The sequence below is a fragment of the Cyprinodon variegatus genome, unplaced genomic scaffold (genome assembly GCF_000732505.1).
Source record: "Cyprinodon variegatus isolate N-32 unplaced genomic scaffold, C_variegatus-1.0 Scaffold295, whole genome shotgun sequence".
Lineage (NCBI taxonomy): Eukaryota > Metazoa > Chordata > Actinopteri > Cyprinodontiformes > Cyprinodontidae > Cyprinodon > Cyprinodon variegatus.
In genome coordinates this window covers 886,442-909,576 of record NW_015150748.1, presented here as the reverse complement: position 1 = coordinate 909,576, position 23,135 = coordinate 886,442, and the positions used below count along the sequence as shown (strand labels likewise).

General features: G+C 36.4%; 1 protein-coding gene across 2 annotated transcripts in view; it reads right to left on the bottom strand.

Moving 5' to 3' along the window:
• sh3rf3 (SH3 domain containing ring finger 3) overlaps positions 1-23,135 on the bottom strand; it is a 159,809-nt gene that overhangs the window by 33,117 nt on the left and 103,557 nt on the right. For both annotated transcript variants that reach the window (XM_015383816.1, XM_015383817.1), the window contains exons 2-3: positions 17,104-17,379; positions 11,492-11,587 (exon numbers count right to left, since the gene is read on the bottom strand). In XM_015383816.1, the coding sequence (XP_015239302.1) occupies positions 11,492-11,587; positions 17,104-17,379 (372 nt within the window). The remainder of the gene's footprint in view (positions 1-11,491; positions 11,588-17,103; positions 17,380-23,135) is intronic.

Sequence of the window (23,135 nt, the reverse complement as noted above, 5' to 3'; positions counted from 1 at the left end):
CCCTAACCACTAGGCCGCCACTCCCTGATATGTCCCTTTACAGACTCTGTGATGGTTCCTTTCAGGGGGCTGCTAATGTCCTATTTTGTTTTTTGGTTTTTACCTTGTAAGAATATTTAGGTTCAGTGTTTTTTTGGTTTAAGTGCATAAAAACTGTCTGTCGTCCTACAGCATAACATATAAAAAAGACTCTGCATTGTCCATCTCCCCTGACATTGTACTGATACCTCTTTTGTGGCCACAATGACTGCAAAAATGATGAGCCTGACTTTCAAAAGTGATAAAAAAAAGACACAATTTGAAATTTGACTATTTCAACAATTTATTCAGTAGAATATTACTTCTGGTGCAGGAAATACAATGAAAGCTCACATGCTGCCTGTTGTACTGTCGGAAAGCTGTAAAAATGAAATTTCGTTTTGCATCTTCGTTTTGCAAAATGATAATAAAAGTCTAAGTCTTGAATTGAACAGGCAAATCACTGCATCAGAAGATCTGCGGCGTGTGTGCAAACAAGCTTGCACTTTTCAAAACACCCAAACCTTTTGAAGATCAGGCCCTAAGAGTCAGAGCTATATTGTTACTTTTTTAACAAGATGCCAGAAGCCAACATCTCATCTAGGCTTTTATCAAATCGCTTCACTTAGGCAGACAGTATTGTTGACCTACCACTGTTTCTTTCTCAGTTTTCATTTTCCGTTTTGTGTTGTCTCTTTCAAAATCCAGCAGAGTATGAACAGTTGGCCACAGTTGCTGTGTAACTGAATGCACTTCTTTGATAGACTGTCTGGGGCTCCATTCACTTTGAGGAGTAGTGGGAAGATGTAAGTCATTTCAAAGCCCTCAGTGTTTGATATTGTCATTGCATTGGACCACTTCAGAAATGACAAGGAGGATCCCCGTCTAGAAAATGTCCCTTTCAGCGAAATTCGACTTGTGAGGGTGCATCATGTGGCTGTATAGGTCTGTTTCACTTTAGTTTCACTGTAACATTGTCTATTATGATAGTTATTTTCAAACAGCTATACCACCACTGGGGGCCCTAGCTAATAGCAGAGTTTGCCTATTATATGTTGCAATGACTCTAACTGTTAACTTTACATAAAGAGCGTGGTACAACTGCCAAGATATACCTGTCCACTTTAATTCAAGCAGCAAATAGGCTTATGGAGAAACTGTAAAGATCTATTGCTAAGGATTGTAAATCCTTCAATTCCACAAATCAAGCCAGTGTTAAAAAAGTGATAATAACACATAATTACAGTCTCCTACAAGTAAATCCCCCTGTAAAAAAAAAATCCCAAAATGAGTTAGTGTTATCATGCCGTGGGGAAGTAAAGATAAATGGTTTGAGGGGTAGGGAAATCCCCAAAGTATAACAGAGCTAGGGTTCCAGAAACAGCATGAAGCTGGAGCATAAAGCATAAAGCAAATCCATGAGCTAGAACGGCCCAGTCAAAGTACAAATTTTTAGCCCATTGTGAAAATATTTGGCAGAGGCATGAAATTGGTTGTTCATCGATGCTGTCTGATGGATATGAGTATGCTTGAGCTATTTGTCAAACAAAGAATGTTAAAAAGAGCTAAGCCTGTAGATGTGCAAAGCTGATGGACGTACTTCAAATTCTTGGCAAATCTTTCATTTTTTTTATTTGCAAACATTTAAATGAGGTGTCTCTTCCCTTCCACATCAAATTTGTAAACTAATTTAGGTCTTTTCTAAGAAATTCCAACAAAACAATTATGTTTTGTGGTTGTAACTTGATGAAATCTAAAAAAAAAAATATGGCAGTGAATATTTTACAAGGTTTGTATAAAGAACTCTGGCCTGTGTTCATGCAACATGTGTCCACATCAAAGTCAAAACAAAGTCAAGCAAGCATGTCCCAAGCTAATCTCTAGTCAACATGAATCGGCCTAAAAGCCACAGGCATTGAACACAAACCAACCCACACTGACCTTGCTTCTACAACAGTCCCCTAAACTTATACAGAAAGCTCCAACCCACTCAATACACCCACCCAAACATAAGGTCCAGGAGACACAGCTCTACCTTTACACGTGCATCAACAAACTAGGACACCCTGAACTCAAACCAAGTTCACACTCAATATATCCACCTACTCTTATAACTTAATCAAAGTAATCCGAAATTCAATTGTACAGAGCCTGCAGCTAGATAATTTGATTCATTATTGTCCTCTCCTCCTTATTCCCTTTTGTCTGTGTCTACGGGAAAGATTAGATATGGCTCCACCAACTCTTATGGAAGCTTTTAATGCTTCACAATACAGTAATTATTTTTAGAGAACGGTCTGTTACCGGAAATGATGAGTATAATTTGCCACTTTTCACATAAAGGCCAAGTTAGGTCTCCACACAGCTTTGCAGCTGTCTTGGACCGCTTATGTTTCAAATAGCGCTGGATGATTTGAAGATAGTTAATGGCACCGCGTCTAATTTCAAGCGCAACCTCTGTGCTGTCAAATGAGGTAACCTAATGCAGAGGATTGCCACAAGAACCACAACAGAAAGCACAAGCCTGCAATGTGTGTAGCTGGACTGTTCAACAGAACAATTATGAATAAAGTGCAAGCTGTTACAAAAACAAAACAATGGTCACATTACTGCAAATTAACAATAACCCGAAACTTCTACAGTTAAGAGCTTTTATTAGTTTAAACATCAATTTTTACAATAAAAAAGCAATTTTCCTTTGAAAAACTTGCAGTGTTGAGCTCCATACAATACTATTAGTGCACATCATGATTTTGGACCAAGGCCGCCACAAATAATATAGGTTCTCTCCTGACTTTACAATAAGGTATATCTCGCACTGGATAAAGATTCAATATCAATACATACCACCATATATATATATTTTTTTTTCAGTAAGGGTAATATGACTTTCAAATATATTCGGGATATTTTAATATAAGCTGCAGTCTTTGGTTACAGTGTTTGTAAATGAATGATTTTCCGGGCGCAGACAATTTAAGCCAAAACGAAGGAGCTGCAACAGATTGACTACGTAGGTGATGCCGTAGAACAGTGCTTCCATAACTTTTTTTACTTGTGTACCCCCTAGGCCATTTTATCTTACCCCCTGGGTCAAATGTGTTGATTATTTTCCCCAAATAAAAAGTAAAACTGATTATAAAATGGAAAATATGTATTGAATTTCCTTAACTTAAACATTTAATGCTCAAACTTTTAAGTATTTTCAATTAGAATAAAAAATAACACATATTTGTTGCCTGGATGTTGATATAAGTACTGAAATCCTTACAGAGCTTAACCCAGCCCTATTTTATTGTATTTCTTTATTTGGAAAGTAAAATGTTGCATTTTTCACTTACCCCCTGCAATGCATTGGTGATCCACTAAGGGTTACTGTTTGGGAATCACCGGCGTAGACCACAGGCAGGGAGCCTGTGCTCTGCAGCTATAGGCTGTGCAATGCGGTCAGTTTAAGTTACAACATAAGCGCCCATAATAATGTGACCAAACTTTTCTTTTTTGAACAGCCTGCATGCAGACTGTGTAGATAGGACGTTGCTTGTGCTACAGCTGGTTCCACAGCTTAAAGCTGAGCTGAATACAGCCATTAAATAAGTGTGGCTTCTTAACAATGGTGTCCTCCTTGGTTGTCTCCCATTAAATCCACTTTAGCTCAAACAATGACAAATGGGGCGATCCGACACTAATATTCATTGAGCTTGAAGTTCACCTTTAATCTCGTTAGAAGTTTTTCTGGGCTCTTTTGGCACCATTCATCTTTTCATTCTCTCTATTTGTCATTCATTTTCCTGCTGTGGCCACAACCAGGAAGGTTGGCTACAGTACCTACTACACATTTTTTTATAATATGTGTAACTGTAGTCATAGTAACATCAAGCTGCTTGGAGATAGTCTTATACATGCTTGTCAATACATTTCTTTCTAAGCTCCTGTAAGAACTCTTTCCTTTGGTTCCTGTGGTCCATGTTGAGTGCAGTTAACACCATATCACCAAGCAGCACAGTAACTACCTTAAAGAATTTATATAGGCTCACTAACTAACTACTGTTTTAACCAACTGTGATGCGAATTAGTGGTCACACTTTGATATAACATAGCCATTTGGTCACATTATTTTCAGTCATTTCTAGGGATACCATCCTTTTTATCCTATTTCATGAGTTTATTTTATTTTTTTATAACTCTTTTAAGGCATGGTTGGAAAGCATGTCTGACTTTAATGTCTTTATTTTCATAGAACTTTTATTTATGATTACTTTTGTCAGATTAAAGTTATTTCTGTGACCATTGTGGGTTTTTTCTTTCATTAAACAAACAAGAGGTAGTAATAATTTTTATCCACATGTGTTAGTGGAAAATGATTATAAAACAAGAACTCATCAACTACAGAATATGAGGGAGAGATAATCACCTGGTTAAGTGTCAGTTTGATCCATCGCATGAGGTTTTAGCTCTGACTAAAAAGTTTAAAGGTTGTACTTTCCTAATTGTACCATATATCAGCTAAGGAAATAATTGAGATAAGCTGTAAAAAGTTCTTATGATTAGATTATACTAGGATGATCTCATTTTGTCGTCTAAAAATAACTTACTTCAAAATGGTATTTCAAATAAAAAAATACAATTTTTCAGCATGATGAGTTTTTAAGTTAAGTTAGTATTATGTCTCATATGTTTTATAACAGAGGAGGAACTGGACATTAATGACAATTTATATTCTGAAGGTATCTGTTGGGAGGACAGAACCTGTAAAAATAGATTACATTTTTGTGGACATACATACATGTGGACTAACATGTAGAACGGCCTTAGGTAAACATATCTCCAGGATGATTGACAATTATATTGATGATCCACCCGGAAAAAGAACATCCTCCTCTATACCTTTAAACACAATGCACTAGTACTTCTACTTGGAATTACGTCTCAGAATTTCTCAGAAGTCATTAAAAATGTTTATGGTACCTGAAATAATAGCTTCAAAATTAAATCTTTAAGTGTCAATGGTTTGAAACTAAAAATAAGAAATAAAATAAGTATCTGGAATGAAATCATTCTATATATAATGCTAATTTGTAATGTCTTTAATTTAAACATACACAAAAGCTGTTACATAGAAAAAAGGATAACTTTTTTTTTTTTTTACTCACTGCGCTGGTGATGTGTGCACCACATACACTGCATACCCCTTTTGCACCAGAACATTTTCATAATACAAAAAATAAGGGACATTTACGGGAGAATGCTAATACAGGAGGACAGGGGGAAATAGGGGTAAAAAATGATATTCGACAACTTTGCTACAGAAGGAAAGACAAAATGTGCTCTTTCTAGTTGGGATTTTTGGCTTTGTTTCTTACTTTGTAGGATGAAGAAAATATCACTGAAATTACTTCCTATGCAATGTTTTATTTTCTCATTTTTCCTTTGGTTGTTTCAGAAACATCCCCTTTAAACCAATTTCAGCAGCTCTGAATAATCTCCAAAATTGCCAGCCACATGACAAACTTATCCAGTCATTTAGGCAAGCATATAAAATATTAACAGAGATAATAACAGGATACTCTGTATCTACTCACACACACACAATCATACAGATCAGCAGAGGCTCCAGCTGAGCTCGCTCATTAGCTTTTTACTGCACACACCCACCCACATACACATACACACACACACATACGTACCAAACCTAACACAGACCCCTGAACCCCTGCTGTGTCACAGTGATGGAGAGGTCTAAATTATTGATGCATCTCCATTTAATGGGATCCCCTGTGTGTCTGCGTGAGGGTTTGTCCCAACCTTGCTCAGTCTACAGCTTAATCCCTAAGAGAGTATTTGGATCAGCGAACTAATGTTGGGTTACTTGATTGGGTGGTCTAGTTTCCAGGTCCGAGTCGGCAAGATCCCCGGCTGATTCAGAAATGAGTTTAATAACAAATATGAGGATGCAATTGTCTTTGCATCTTTATGTTTATCTTGTTAATGCAACTTATAATTAGAATTAATAATAAAATTAACTGAACAGACGTAAGTTGAAAGCAAAAACATGCATCAACATAAATACACCTGTAAATAAATCTGCCTCCTTCTCACCTTTCTAGTTAGCCACTGCAGGGAAAAGTGTTGAGTTAACTTAAAGGATAACAGATGGAGGGGTAGCTCATTTGGCCCAAGATGTTAAAATACAGGTTCTTGATTTTACATCAATCCCAACTACAGAAAAGCTTGAGAACAAAATCAACTAGACTTCAGTTGCTGTGGTTGAAATTTTTTTTGACCCTTTGGTTATTCAAGGCCATTAATTGAGAAGCTTCTGCCTGTCAAGCTGTTTGGGAATAACCGCTCTGAATTTTCCTATCGGCCCGACTTTCAGCCTGGTCGAGTGTCGTGTAGTGTACAGGGGGTAAAGAGGGGCGATCAGCCTCTCACGACCATGAGGAATTGTGAGGTTGGGACCGACCGTCGTGGGCAAATCGCTCAGTGCGCATACGCAAACACGGATTCTTCTTCATTCTCTCAGAGGAAAACACAGAAGCATGGCGGGGGTGAAATTGAGTTCTTTCTGTAAAATTGACAGAGCGTAGTAGCCACGTTTGGTCAGCCATGTCTTTGTCCAAATACATTGTCGCCTTTTCTTTTTAGGGCTTTCAGCACAAAATTGCACAAATTGCCAAGGCAGCGCGTTTCACTCTAGTGGGCTTCATATTCCTCTTCTACTCATTTGGCTTCTGGATAGACGAGTCAGAGTAGGTCCATCTCACAGCGGTCCGACGTGGTTTTTAGACGTACAGTGTGAGCATGGAGATTGCATCAGAGCGTCGTGCTGTACATACATTGTACAGTGTGAGCTATAGCTGCGTGCAATGATTGAAAAAATCGCACAGTGTATGCCTGGATTTAAATGCAGATTGGACTTCCCTAACAACAAGGCTTGCTTGTGTGGTGATTGGACCGCCTCAGTGAGAGATGACTGCTGGGAAGGGTTTGGTTAAAGGTGCTAATTGGTTTGAAACTGATAAAATAAGAAGGTCCTTCTGATGAAGAAGGAAAAGTTTTCAACCACAAAATATGAAGTTCAGTTGTTTTGCTTGTTAACGTTTTTGGGATTGGGTTTGTTACTCGAGCCGTGGGAGGGAGAGAAGGGCAGACATGGAGCCGGTGTTCTGTCTGTCTGTGCTACCCGACGCTATCTGGACGCGCTACCGTAGGAAAATCTAATATGGGTTTGGGGCGGAGCGGGATGTCAACACTACCTGGTGTAGGTGTATCTGCTGTTCACTGACATCCAAAGTGATGGAGGCCATCTGCTGTCAGGAGTATTGGGCAACGTAAAGAGTGGCCAATTCTACAATACCAGTGTTTGTACATTTAGATTGCTGTTCCGAGAGGTGGACGTTTTGGATCAGAATCAGACATACTTTAATAATCCCAGAGGGAAGTTGCAGTTTCAGTATATAGGAATTGGCTATGCTGTCCCTGAAGGTGCTGTAGAACCTCACAGGGCTGCTCTGCACAGGCCTTCAGGACTCCGGGGCTGAAAATGTCTGGATACGGGGACGCATTGCAATTCAGTCTCTCCAGATGCCTCCTCACTTGACTTCTAGAGACAGACGGGTGGAAGGAAGAGGGAGCAGCAAACATCTTCTGATTTAATTGAAATCAGAAATTAACTCCTTAGCCATTTCAACATCTTAACTCCACTAAAGCTCCATATCACTCCTTCATAGTCCTCCTCCAGATATTTATATTATTATATTATTCATATTTCTATCCTTTGTCTCTGCTCTAGAAAAATCCCTTATTGTTAAGGCAATAGACTACTATTAATTATAATAGAAAGGTGATCCAACCAGTAGCGGCGCAGAGAACAGTTCAATTATCCTGCAAAGCAGGCTTTGTTTACATTTAAGACAAATTTACTTTCGACAACAAGCCAACCTAATCTTATAACGAAAAATTTAATCTTTCATCAACAGTCTACTGAGATGGCATCACTGCACACCTTCAAATAGTATTATTAAAGAAAAACAAAATAAACAAAATATAATCAGCCTCCATATAGATTTCATACTGTATTAGATTTTATAAAGATGCTGCATCTAAATCCATTATGCATCAAGTTCACTGGAAATCATCCCAGAAACCTGATAGTCTCCAACAGACTCAAAGAATTTTTCCCTTTGACAAAATTTAAGGCATTTATCACTTCTCTTAGACGGGGGTTGGGAGAAAGTCAGTATCTCCATTCATTTGTGTTGATGGGGAGAGAAAAGGAGAAAACACATTTTTCACCAGCGTCTTTTTAATGCTGCTTAAGAGCCTTAAATGGGATCCTGCTTCAAACCGTGTATGATATTTCTTCAGCTGCACACGGATTAAAGTAAACTATATTTTTCTCTTTTGACAGGCATGGGGTGAAGAGAGACGGTAAAACGCTTTCAGGTTTTACAAGTTTTTAAAAAAAATCCATTTATTGAGACATCCTTTTAGGAAAAGCTCCATTACTGCTAAATGTCAGACAGCATTTGCTAATGCTATTAGCATTTTTGGGGCTAATTGCATTTGGTTGCATTTAGATTACAGTTTACATCTAGATGCCTCAATTTCCCATGCTGACTAAAAGGCATAAATTAGCACATTTCTTAGAGAATACAGTGGCACATAGAAATTAACATGCATTCATCATTTGTATGAATGACATATCCAGTTGGAGATTTCAGTCCTGAATTAGAAACATTCTTTTTTTCCCCAGGATGAACAAATGATAAAACACAAAATTTTAACTGGTTGCACAACTTTAGACTTCATTTCTAAATACATATATCACTATATAGTCTCAGTGTGACATATTTATACACCCTCCAACTACAATTTGGCTAAATGTCTATCATAAATGTCCAATTTTTAAAAGAACCATAACGTTTTAGAAGCTTTTAGCAAGGTTTGAGTAATGGCAAGGCTGTTGAACATATAAACACTTTACCAGACATCAAGCATGGTGACGGCAGCATGATGCTGTGCAACTATTTTGCTGGTGTAGTGCATTCAGTTGGGAAATAATAAAGAAATACCACCTGGACATTCTTCACCTTTGCCCAACATCGACAGGCAAATTTTATTTAATTAAATTTCCCTTTATTTGATCAGGTACAATAACAAAAGGAACATTAGTCTAAGAAAAGAAGAGATGTCATGTGCTAGTTTACAGCAAAAATGCTAATTTCCACCCGCAGGCCCTGGACAGGTTTATGGTATACTTACAAATATTAATATTATAAACAGAATAATACATGTAAACGTCACATCATAAAAGATAGATAAAGCTAAGTGGTCCAAAAGGATAACGACCCAAAATACACATTAGGATAATTTTCATTGATGATGTGTGAGTTCATTACACCCTAATATTACCTGCCGGTTGCGCGTCAGAACTGATGTTTTCCCCAGTAGTTTATCTAATTAGGACAGTTCCTCGGCCTGGCTATATACACTTATCATCTTCATTCTGTACATGGCAAAGATTTGGAAATGGAATAGGAGCAGTGTCCTTCAGCTAAGAACAAAGTGTAATATTTTGATAAGGCTGGAGCCATGGATGTCTCCTCATCTACAAACGTGTATGATGTAATGATCTGATAATGTGGCAGACTGGAGATGTATAAAATCTACCAGTTTCTCAGGGCCACTTCCCGAGAAGTGAGCCCAGTTGGAAGGCAGCTGCCTTCTGTAACTCTAAGCAACTTCTCTGATCTGAGTAAGATAACAATTTCTATCAAAATCTGCAGTCATGTCTCGTGGTTATTAGGGATGGAACGGTTTTTGAAAACCGTCCGCACCGTTCGGTTTGACTGTCTCGGTTCGGCGGAAAGAAAGTTGTGGATAAAAGTGCAATAGTGTGCAAGCATTGTGCAACACGTTTTGTTTATGCTAACAGCAACCTGACCAACATGTCAGGCTAACCCCGAAATCCCACATACTCCGTCAGCGCTCCGCTGCGCTCCAGACCGCCTGCACAAAGCAAAGCCTACAGCCTCCACTGTGGCTCCCATCCGCTCTGAGTTCCTTGGAGATGGTAGAGGTCATGCGTGAGATGATTAAATTCAAAGCAGCAAAACATGTGGAAATGATCCAGGGTTTCCGCAGATCATAAAAAATAATTACAATTCATTAATTTCTTTGGATTTTTTTCTTTATTTTCTTAATTTTTTTTTTTTTCTTTCTTTTTTTTTTTTTTTTTTATTTTTCGGTGTAACAATAAACATATACCGAACCGAACCGAAAACTGTGACCACAAAACCGTGAACTGAACCGAACCGTGGATTTTGTGAACCGTTCCACCCCTAGTGGTTATTTAATATATATACGTTATAAAGTGTTATTTAAAGAGTTAGTCCCGATTGATCTCTTTTTAGAAAAACAAACCGGAGAGAGAAAGCTTCAATGTGTAGACACAGAGCTTTCTTTTAGCACACATTTTTAAGCAAAGCACTGTGGAGAAAATAGTTGAACCTTTGTCTCAAATAAGGAATGTTGTGGGTGTAAATGACCATATTGAGTCATTCTGTGATGAGTTTGCATGTTCTCATGACACGTCTCTCTGGCTTCTCTGGTGTCCCCACAAAGTTTAAAAACACAACTTGAAGTTAACTGGTCTCACTAAATTTCGCTTAGTTATTTATGTTATGGCCGGCAACCAGTCCAAGATACACCCTCTGTTACCCATTGATTGCTGGAGATCGGTACCAGACCATACTACCTAAGACGCCTGCAAAGATAAGCTGTTATATTATATACTATGTGTAATCTGTATCTATTAGTTGCTATAAAAAACTTTTTCTTTTCTTCATAGCTTATTAAGGAAGATGTAAACAAAAATAAATGGTTAATAAGTTTTTTTGAAATGTATGTATAAATGTGGACCTTTGTGGAGAGAAGAAAATCAAAACTGGAGCCTCAAACTAATGAGATCACGTGGAAGAAATAAACAGTTCACATGCATAATAAAAACCCTCAGGTTTATAAAACCTACTTCCTAACTTTGGATGCAAACCTTTGTCCAGCATCGCTGTCTAAAAGCGATCAGAGTGAACATTTTTAGTTCATCTTTGGTGAAAATAAATTTGAGATTCCCTTCACATCTTGAGGAAACAGAAGAGTTTCAGATGAATTTCCCTTAATGAGGCTGTTAAAAATAAGTTTTGTTTTCATCATTTATCATCACAAAGATTCCTTCGCTGAATCTTTTTGTTGCTGATAAATCTGAGCTATTAAGCTTCTGCTTTTCCAAATTTAGCAGAAAACCAAACACAGCTAATATGTCCCACCTGAGGCCGTTTAGTTTTATACGATCAAAGATTATTGGAGAGATGTGTTGGGGTTTTTTTCAGCAGACAGATAAATGATGATAAATTCTGAGGGAAACAGGTGTGCTGCTGCTGTTTTGCAGCTCCAATGTGAGCCAGTTTACCTCGACATAAAGAATGGGGAAGATGCCAATCTTGTCTCCCAGCATGCCTTCTGCCCAGTTCTCATCTACTCTTCTGATTACTGTCAGCACCTCGTCCTGGAAAGAAAGGAAATGAGTGATAGCATGCATACATACACACATGCATGCTGCGTACTGAGAGCGAACAGTGTTTGCAGCAACAATAGATATTTCAGTTGCTTTTGAATTCCTGCAGCAAAGTCATTTGATCTGACTTTTACAAATACTTAAATATATAAGCGTTAATGCAACACACATGAAACCTTTATTGCAAGCTAGGCTAGGTCACGCATTAAAGCAGTGATAAAATAGTTTCATTTCACATTTATTTTTCCTGTCATATATCTATTTGCATGAACCAATGGATATTTTATGCCAAACTATCTGTTTAGCTGTGACTTGTTTGGGTTCAATTATAAAATGCATTGGTTTTAGCAGTAGCTTATTATCTATATGTGTTAGAACCCTGTCTAAGAGGCCCAGTGTCCTGCAGCTTTTAGATGTATCTGTGCTTTACACACACCTGAATCCAATAATTAAGCCATCAGCAGGACTGCAGCAAGCTTGTCTGCTTTCCAATTAGGAAAAATCTACTAGCTCCAATTTCTTTACCTTTGGTGGGGTCAACTGTAAAACACTATCTGGGTTGGAAAGGAACTGGTAAGGGACAGCCTTATGGACTTCATCATAGAATACACATGGATGGCACTAGTCAAAACAACAGCTTTCTAAAAAGAACTTCTTGAAACAAAAGTTATAAAACAGCTGAAGCTCTGCATTATACGGAGACATACACATTAGATATATATATATATATATATATGCCCCAGAGTACATGTCAAAAAATTATATATTTTTGCCAAACTATGTGCCTATACATCCTGTCATGCAAAGGATTGTGGGGGATTGTGGCAGATAAGAAAGTTAGTTCTATATACCAAAGGAACTATTGAAAGGAAGCATCCTGCTCCCTCTTCCTTCCCTCTTTCCCTACCACTAGCATTATTTGGACAGCACTTATCATGGCGACCACTGAAGCACTTCTGCTTTGGCTTATTAAGAGTCCTTACAGATTTTTCTGAGTTGGATGGAGACCTTGTCTCCATACTGAAGAGTAAATTGAGCCATTTGATTCAGATGTGCTGAACAGGAGACACATGTTAAAGTTGCAGGACACTCAACTTTAAAATTTGTAGGACATTCAAGGAGTTTTAAAGTATTAAAAAGCCAGTTGGGGCAACAAAAAATGGAAGAAGGAACACAAAGGTGGAAAGGGTGATAACAAGGTTAAGATTTGGACACTCAGGACTGAATAGCTCACTATTTAAGATGCAAAAACATACTGGAAAATTGGATTGTTGCGAGGAAAATGAAACAATAGAATGTGTTTTATTAGATCGTCAAAACTATCAAATAGAAGGAAATTACATGAGGAAAGAATTTGAGAAAATTAAGGAAACGTTTAATATAATAAATATATTGCAAAAAATTTTGGGAAGCAGACAGATACATATTTTTATAAGATTTTTAAAGAGTACGGAATTGTTTAATAGAATTATATTATATTTTGGGTAATTTAAAGATTCATTCATTCAGAATCATTTACTTCCCACACATGAATCATTGGCGGTAATGTTCAACTAAAGTTTTTTGCCAAATGCAAAAAACACAAGAAGAAGAATCAGAAGAAGAAATTTGAGGACTAGGGTTTGAAAACCCTTGTGTGATATAAAATTAAAATAAAATACTAGAGAAGAACCCTGCACAGTCTAAAAAAGAGGATTTTAGGGCTGCTTAGAGCAACGGTCCTCAACCCTTTCCTGCAAATCGTGTCTCATTTGTGCAAAACATCTAACTTATATAAAGGGATGATTAACAGGCTTCTGCAGCACCGGATGGCTGCTGAGGAGCTCATGGAGTCATTTGAAGCAGGTGTTGAGCAACAGAGATAAATCTAAAACATACAGAGTAGTGATAGTTGAGGACTAGGGTTGAGAACCGCTGTTTTAGAGGATAAAGATAGGAAATGTTCAAGATGGAGACAGGTCTGTGGTCTGGGTCTGTATTATGGTGTGGAATGTGTGCACCAACTTTGGAGCAAATGTTTGCTTCGGATCATCGACACATTGTCCAAGTGAAGATCGGCTTAAGGTCAGAAAGTGATTGCTAGACACACTTCATGATTTTCTGGTAGAGTGCAGCATTTATAGTTCCATCAGTTCCAGGAAATTGTTCAGAGCCTGAAGCAGCTCCAGACCTTCACGCTACACAGACAATGTTTGACTGTTGGTTTACTGCTCTTTTCCTAAAATGCTCTTAATGGTTTGCAACAAACCTAAAGAGTTTCATAACTTCTAAAGTTTTTTTTTTTCTAGTCGATCCACAAAACGTTTTTCAAAGTCTTAACTATCATCAAAAGATTTTTGGATAGTTTGTTTGTTTTTGCTCAGGAGTTACTCTTGTCTAGGAAATCTTTCATAAATGCATTTTTTTTTCTCTATCTTTTTCTCTATTTGTTGAGTCGTAAATGCTAACTTTAACAGTGAAAAGTGAGGCCTGCATGTGTTTAGATGTTCTGGGTTTTTCCCCTGAGCTTTCCAACAAGGCCGGAAAACTCCAGAGAAGGTTTACCTCTACTCCATGTTTTCCCAATTTCATGCAAATGACGGATTCACTGGAGACCCAAAGGCTTGCAAATAGCTCCGAGATGCTTTTCACATCGCTTGTCTATTCTTGTATTTCTAAGTGTCTTTTAGATATTTCTCTATTAATGCTGTCCGATAGGTTCTAATTGTGCGACTGCTTTACTCAACAGCTCTCTAAGAAATAAATTAAAACCTAAAATATGTTTGATCGCCTATTCATGATAAAAAATGTAAGAAATTACTTTAAAAATAGAGAAAATTGTTTTATCTTTTAAAAACTTTTGAGTTTTCTTGAGTTATCTTTGCATAATATCTACTCCACGATTTTAATTATGGGGATGTGACAAAAGACTGAAAAAAATCCTTAATCATTGTGTAGAAACCAGGGAACATTTTAAACTAGAATCCCATTTGATCTGTTTTTTTCTTCTCTTTAAAACCAGTTGAAATCAGAACAGAAATACATTCATAAATTCATAACACAAATCAACACCCCAGTCAGCTTTGGTAATGACACCTATTGTTTATATTAAACTGTGATATCAATTATTCCATTGCACATCACCAGTAAGGTTTGGATCATCTTTCCTTATGTCTACTTCATTTCAGGAATGGATTAGCTCCTTTGTTTCCAAAACACGCCCACAATGAGCTGCTTCTCTCCAAACGTTAGGGGCCCTGGTTAGGCCATTACAGGATGGCAGTGATAATGCTGTTAAATGGCTGTATATTAGTCATTCTGAGTAATTATCTCTCACACTGAGAAAACAATATCACACTCAATGGTTCTGCATGACAACACAAATATAGCACACCATGTGTCTTAGTGTGCGATTATGGGCTTAATGTAATATTCAGTCATAAACTTGTTGATTAGCTTAAACCTAAAATGAGAAATAGTGTGAACTATTGATGGCTCATTGTTATCACTTCATCTGGGTATGAATTGTCTCAATTTGACTGCTCATGAGTCAATATAAGCTATAATTTATTAACCTGCGTATCTGATGTCTGCAGAAAACAGCAAACATAGAGCTTTTTTTTCAGAATGGAAACAAACCGAGAAGCTATGAAGAGCAAAGCAGCATTGAGAACACAAGTTACAATTTTTATACAACCTTATGTTATCTCATTATCTACAGGCTGAATATCTTTTACCAGACATTTTCTTTATGCTTTATTTATTATTTAATTACTATATGCCATTGTCGTTTTTTTAATCACTGTGGAGAGATTTGATTGAACAGTCAAATTTCACGAAATAAATTCCATATTGTAATGAAAAAAAAATTGAAGCAATAGCAGAAATTAAGCTATCAATCTTTTTGTTGCGTGGCTTTTTTTTCTTTGATGCAGATCACTGAATGAAAAATATGTGTTTTGTAACTTCAATCTAAAGCAGAAATAATAAATATTTTATAGGAAGCTTAATAATGCAGTACATTTTATGTAATAAGGCATTAAAATGAAGAAGTGGAAAATGTCCAACTCTCTGCAAAAATGAGCAAATAGACACCATCATTTTTAAACATTTCTTTAAAATTAAACATTTTCCTGTAAAAAATAATGAATGAAATCAGAAAGGCAGCCAAACTGCTGATGAAATAATATGAAATAATTCTGTGTTTATCTGTGTAAGAAATTTTATTCTAATCTTTTTCATTTTTGGGGCTGAGATGTTCAATTTTAGATAGTGAAAACAGTTTTTAAATTATACATTATACAATTTTGGAGGACTGCAAAAGAAAACAGGTTGATTGCAACAATGTTCTAATCTAATAAATAGAAATACAAATCTAACTTTGGACCATACAGGATATTTATCAGTTTTTGTTGTTTCATTGTGGTGCCGATACGTGTTTTCTGGCATGCAAATCAAAATGATCTGCATGTAAGCATGTAAGGAATCAGCTGCCAGAATCTCCTTCCAAAACCATTAGAGTCTGTCTTAAAATTAGCTGCAGCCAAATCCTGTTGGAGCGTGGTGAGGATCCACACATCAAACATTTCACCGCAAACCCATCAATTAAAAAGTCTACATAACAGTAGAAAAAAATTTATTTTTGCTTGTTTTAACATCCTAACAAGCAATTTTTTATAATTGAGCAGCCACAATGAGCTGTATTATGAGACCATAATACAGCATTTAATGAGAGCATTAAACAAAGCTGCAGTCATGAGGCATTTAGTGACCCTGAAGGAGTTGAGAACTTCTTTTCCTGTTAGAATTTCACCACAAATCACACAGGATACAAAGCAAACTTGTGGAGGAAAGTCCTCGGGTTCAGAAAAAAAAAAAAAAAAACTAGATGGGATGAATTTTTCTAAACTAAATTAAATATAATTTTCTAACCCATACACATGTGTGGAAAGTTAATGTGTACAGGGATGTTTCTGTTTAGACGGCCCAGGGAAGCTGGATGGAGTTTCAAAATCAACCAAAACAATCCCATTTGACTTAAAAAAAAAAAAAGGTTTAGTTTCTAGATGTGCAAAGCTGAAGGACACATAATGCAAACCGGTTAAAACTGTAACTGAAAACCACACTTTGAACTTTTGTTTGTTAAAAAAATGAAATAAACTAAAGCATATTTTTTAGTGTAACAAAATGGAAGAAAGTTAAAGCTAAATGAATAAGTCTAAAATGGTCAGTGAGGTCTTCAACACTTTAATTATCTTCATGGTAAAGATGATTTTTTGAGCATGAAGTAAAGTTTGTTTTACAGTAAAAAGCCTCTGAAACACACAACCAGAGCTAAAAAAAACATTTATCAAACAAACAATGGTTCCAGCATGGTTGAATTTAGAACCTTGATGTGTTTTCTCCTATAATCTTACACATCAATCCCTAAAACATCCCCTTTGATTAACCAATATAAGCCACACATGTTAATATGGCTGATTGATGAAATAACATTTTCCTTCGGGTGTTCAGTGTGTGTGTGTTACCTTGCTAAAGGCCAGGCAGTCTTTATCCTGGTCTTTGTCTTTGACCTCAAAGTCGTACAAAGCTTTGCCCTGGGGTGGAGTTTGACTCAGGGGACGCAGCAGCTGGATGTAACTAGCCGGCAAGAAGCCATGGCAACCGTTGAGCTCCCCGTGGTACCAGTTGTCATCCACCTTGCGCCGCAGGATGATAATATCACCCTTGGAAAACTGTAAGTCACCTGGTTCCTTGCCCTCGTACGAGTAGAGTGCTTTACCACAAGGCAGTGCTGGAATGTTCTGTAAAACACACATAGAGATAGATGTACATGTGGGTGAAATTAATTATGGTTTCTTTAATTCTACTGGAATCAGCAAGTGTTCCTCCTGTGTGCATATGTGTTTATAAATATCAGCAGCAGCAGGTATTTTTGAGAACAGAAGAAAACATGTCACTGTAAAACCATTTCAGTATTTTTAGCTCCTTTTTACCACAAAGTGGGAATCATTGACATTAAGAGACCTTTTAGAGTCACTTTGATATAAAATGAATGACTGTAGAGAGATTATAGATTTAATCTGCGCTGAAGACGGTGTCTGAACAGAAAAAGTTTAAGCCTAAAGATAAACCTCATGAAGCAGCAAAGAAAAGGGAAGATCAGGAGGATAGAAACAACAAACAGGAGAGAGAAAAGCAGCATTTGTGTGAACCCCTTGGGGCGGCAGACGAGCAAAATATGTTTGTGTAAAATCCACAGTAAACTAAACGGTTCCTGAAACAGAACCTAAACTCTAAAGTCCTCATTGTGATTGTTTGTGTTTGCACATGCACAATGAGCAGTGGTTCCATGCACAAATCTGCCCCAAACTGGCAGATTTGTGCATGCAGGATTCCAAGGCTGCTGGTTTCATTGCCCCTTAATGTACACTCAGAAATATTTGACACAAACTTTAAGATTTATGTAAAGTTATTATATAACAAATTCCCATTTAGTTTCTTTACATAATTTAAACCAAAAACTAATAAATAAAACTTACATGATTCATTAGGCCCCAGCAGTCTATGGGTGACCATAGGCAGTGAACACCCTGGACAGGTTGCCAGTCTGCTGCAGGGCTTATTTATTTAAAATAATAAAGCATACCTACTCAAAATAAACACTAATGAGTGTATTTATTTTACATAAATACAGTTGATTGTTTAAATTTCACGTATGTAACCTGATTATTACAAAATCTTAACAAATAAACTTTATGTATTGGAAATAAATACACTAATTAGTATTCATTTTGAGTAAGTGTACTTTATTAATCCTAAATATATAACATTTATGTATTTTAAATAAATAATCTATATTAAATTTATGAACATGCATCATGTAAGGTTTGTTTAATATATTTTAATTAAAATAATCTAAAAAAGTAAATGAGAATTTGTTATGTAAGAAAGTTACATAAAGTGAATCTTAAAATTTGGATGAAATATTCTTGTGAGTGTAGACAGGACCCTGTGTCTCACCAAGAAATATTTGGGATAGACCCAAACCTGGCTTCTTGTGAACAGGGGCCTTAATGAGGTGAGTGTTTCTGTCACATTCTTTGGACAGGATTAGATACCCATCACTATGAATTAATAACCAACACAACAGGATGTATTACTGCCCTTTCTGAAGATTTGTTTTTTTACTTCCTACATTTTATAACTCAATCAGCTCATGTAATTTATGTCATGCAAGTACAGTAATAGACACAAAGCAAGTACACTCAGTGGTAAGGTTTTAACTTATAAAACATTGACTCTTTGTTTTCGTAAAAATTCAAAAAATGTCCACTGGACTTGGTTTTCAAGATTTGAAGACGTTTCGCCACCTCTTCAGGAAGCTTTGCAGTGGATATTTTTTGAATTTTTACGGAATGACTATGACCTGGATGACTGAGAAACTTCATCAGCACATTGACTCTTTACCAGATTGTTAAATTATTTAAGGAACTATAAGTAGACCAAAGATTTACCATGACATATTTCATTAAACAAAGTTGGAGCCAAACTAAATATTAGGAAAATTGTACATTATAATTGTAAAATACATATATAATAAAAAATGACATTGATGCAACTGTTAGAATTATTGTATTTCAGGTAAAATTTTCCCAAGAAAAACATGATTGATTAAAAATGAGACTTTTTAAATATTCTTCCTTTGTAGTTTGACCACAGTGTTCAACTTGCAAAGGGATCTTTTTTTTTTTTTTTTTTTTACTGTTTCTGTCTATCATAGTTATTAATTAAAAGCCCCGGGTGACAGGTGTGCCTTTGACATAAAAGTGTTGCTTAAAGCGGTGCTGAGCTTATTTTGAGAGCTTTGCAGATAATTAAAAGCTTTGATGTCTGTCATTAGTGCCACTGTGTTGACATCATGAGTGGTAACTACCTCTCACAAGGCTCAGTCTTTAAACTTCAGGCTGCAAAGTGGTTTATTAGATATGAGGTACTGGTTATTTGTGCTTAGAAAAGCACTGAAAACAATGAAAGAACTTAGCATTTGTTGCTCCTTTTTTAATACAAAAGGAGCAGATTAGATTTAGATTTTGACAAACTTTATTGTCAATTTGTACACACAGAGTGTATACAAAACAAAGTTTCGTTTAGTACAGCTCTCATGACATTTCCATTTCCTAAAGTGCAGCAGTGATCAAATGTAAACATTGGGTGAAAAAAACACATGGTGTAAAAAGAAACGCGTTCATATGGTCAGTTTGATGCAGAGACCGTGACATAATTTATTTTTTTTTTTCAAAATTCTGCTTTTTTTCCCAATTTTTTCCCCTGAAAAATTAAGATGAAGACCTCCCCGGTGGGCATTGCATCCAAAAAATTATCCACCACCTACAAAAAAAAAAAATATATATATAAAAAAAAAAGCCAGGTAGCAAACTGTTTTAGAGGAAACTGAACAACAGTGGCAGAGGCAATATGTTTTAAAGTGTTGGCTCACGAGACTAATTTGTTGAGGCAGGATAGTTGGATATTCCCCCTCAGCAGCAGGTGAGATATGACTGGTTATTAAAATGTTTGCCAGGTAATTGCTACTTCTACCTTGGGTCAAACATAGTAATTTTGAAAATGCCAAGGCTTGGTGAAGCATGACTCCCTGGAGTTTCATCAAAATGGGGTCTGCTGTGTGTCACCTATCATATGTCCTGGACTGACAGGCACCGCTCCATTTAACCCCACCCCTACAGATACAGTATCTGACAGTAAAAAGAAAAAAAACGGTCTGAATGTTGCGGTGAATTTGAGTTGAAATTATGCTTTAAAGTATCATATGAGGACTGATGGAACAGAGAAAATATCCTTTTTCACATCTTCAGCCCATCTGGAAAGAAACTTCACACAAAGCAATTTATTTATCTATTTTAAAGAGAGAGAGAGAAAAAAAAGATCCTGTTTTATCAAACCGGCAACAGCATTTTAAAACCCGTAATCATCAGGTTTATGTATTTAGAATTAATAATAGTTTATTGTTTGAATTGCATAAAGATGATTATTATGCAATTCAAACAAATAAAATTGATCTATTTGAAATAAATACACTAATTCGTATTGATTTTGAGTTAGTGTACTTAATTCAATCTAAATCCTTTAACCTGACAGTTATATATTCTACATAAATAAGCTAAGTTGAATAATAAATATAAGGTTTATACAATACGCTTTTGTACAGTCATCTAAAAAAGTAAATGGGAATTAATTATGTAGCCAAATTATATAATCCTCAAATTTGGGTGAAACATTGTGAGTATAAATGATTGTCTGTTCTGGGTGCCTCTGTGAATTTGTAAATTAATGGAAAAAAAATAAGTTTTGAGAATTAAATTTGAAGCTACAGATGCAGAATTGCAAGAGAGTACTTTAATATGATGTGAAACTATAAATTTCAGAATAATAATTTGATTTATCACTGGATAAAAGAAGAATTCCACCTATATTAGCACATCTAAAATCAGCAAAGGAGAAAATATATTTCTAACTATGTGTTGTTTTTAGTTACACATCTGTCAGATACCGGCCTTCCCTGAGATTGGCAGTATTTATGTCTGCATCTGATCTTGAGGATCAAACAGCCGATTTTCCCCACCGATAGTGAGATCTAGCTCTGTTGAGGCTAGAATACGGCAGCAGCAGCCGTCACACAAATGTTGTTTGCTTCCTGGCTGATGGAAAATAACTGGTAAGCATTAGAAATGGGCAGCTAAGGATGTAAGCCTGCTTTGGTGTACATCTGTGCACAATCATGGCATCCTTGCAGGAAAAAAAAAAACGGATTGAGTTTGAGTGACAATCCTGCATCATTGTATCCGTTGGACGTATGTGACAAACAAAGGAGGGGAATCATGACAAAAGCAATAAATCATTGAGAAACAAAGCAATGTTTGGGTTCACCAGTTATTTAGGATGCTGCATCAAGAAATGTAGACACGTACTTTCTATATATGATTCTTCATAACAGAAGCATTTTTTTATTCCACAGCTGAGATAAAGGCTATTATCTCTACAGAAACAGCAACATGCTGAATCCCATCACAATATACCTCACTAAGCAAAAACATCCTCAATAAAAGGACAAGGCTCAGCACAGACGTTACACCTGACCTGTTCTTATAGAAAGATTGTTTATCTTAAATAAGATCCAGGTTAAAAAAAAACAGCAGAGTTAAACAAAACGAAAAACAATTTATCTTCTTGCAGAGAGGGAGAACACAACACAAACACCCCCCCTCTGCATCCTCCTTTTATAAACATATAGGTTAGAACTCTCCTGATGCTGCACTGAAGAGAACAGCCTGAGGTTTCAATTTCTGAATGAGATCAGCGTTGACGCAACGAGAAGAAACTGAGTCATAAACATTGAAAAAAAAAACACGGTATTATATTGCTTTTGATGTTCCCACAACTAACTGTAATGTGTGTGTCACATGGGACCTGCAGACTGCATCAAATCTGCACATTTCTGTTATTCACTTAAGGACATATCCTTCTCCGTATTCCTCCCCCCTGCTTCAAATTCCATCCTTTGGATTTCTGGCTGTCAAAAACATCGGAGTGTCTGGAGCCATTCTTGGCTGATAAGCTTTGTAGCTTCAATGCCAACCCGTCCCACAAGTTCACACTGGATTAATGTAAGGGCCCTATAGAAACACTTCAAGTTTCTTTTTGAAAAAAGGGACATTTCTGTAGTAGACATCTTTTTGTGCACGGCGGCTTTCATGTTGTGACAAGAAAGAGCTGTTCCAGAGCTGTGAGCAGGCGCTGCTCCATCTGTGCCTACGCAGGATGCATTTAGGTACATTAGAGCCATGACACTTGTGTTTGGAAAAAGCAGTGACAAGCATACACAATAAACTGAACATTACACAAGGTAAACGCCATGGTATAGGGGAATAGCAATAGACAAACAAAAATGTGAGAATAGCTGGATTATTAGTAGGGGATGTTTATATTCTTTTGGGTCCTTGTGGAAAAATTACGTATTAAGTTAGATATTTGATCGTTAAAGTTGCTGTCATTATATTTAAGTTTTAAATGTTAATCAAGCTTTAATGTCCTTTAAAGTATTCTTAAAGAAGTAATCATAATTAATGTAAAAATATAGAATATGTTATTTCTAAGACAAAAACCATGTTTCCTTCAGACTACAAACACTGGGATGTTTTATCCCAGGTCTAAAAAAGTAGCCTTTATCAACTTAAAATTTTGCAACAAACATAAATGAAGTTATTTTTAAATTCAAATGTAAATGCTGTTAATAAGGCAAAACTGGAGGTTGTTTTAAAATGGTTATATTGTTATTCTGATTAAAATGAAATATATGAATGTATAATATTGTCCAGAAAGCAACATGAAACGGAGGTTTAACTATTCTGAATATTCTGGTTAATGGGTCAAATATAGGACAGAATATAATAGAATAAGTAGGGAACTCAAGGGGTACCAGCAGCACAGTAAAGTGATAACTGAGGCATCTGCATACCCACAAGTGTAAAAAAAAAAAAAA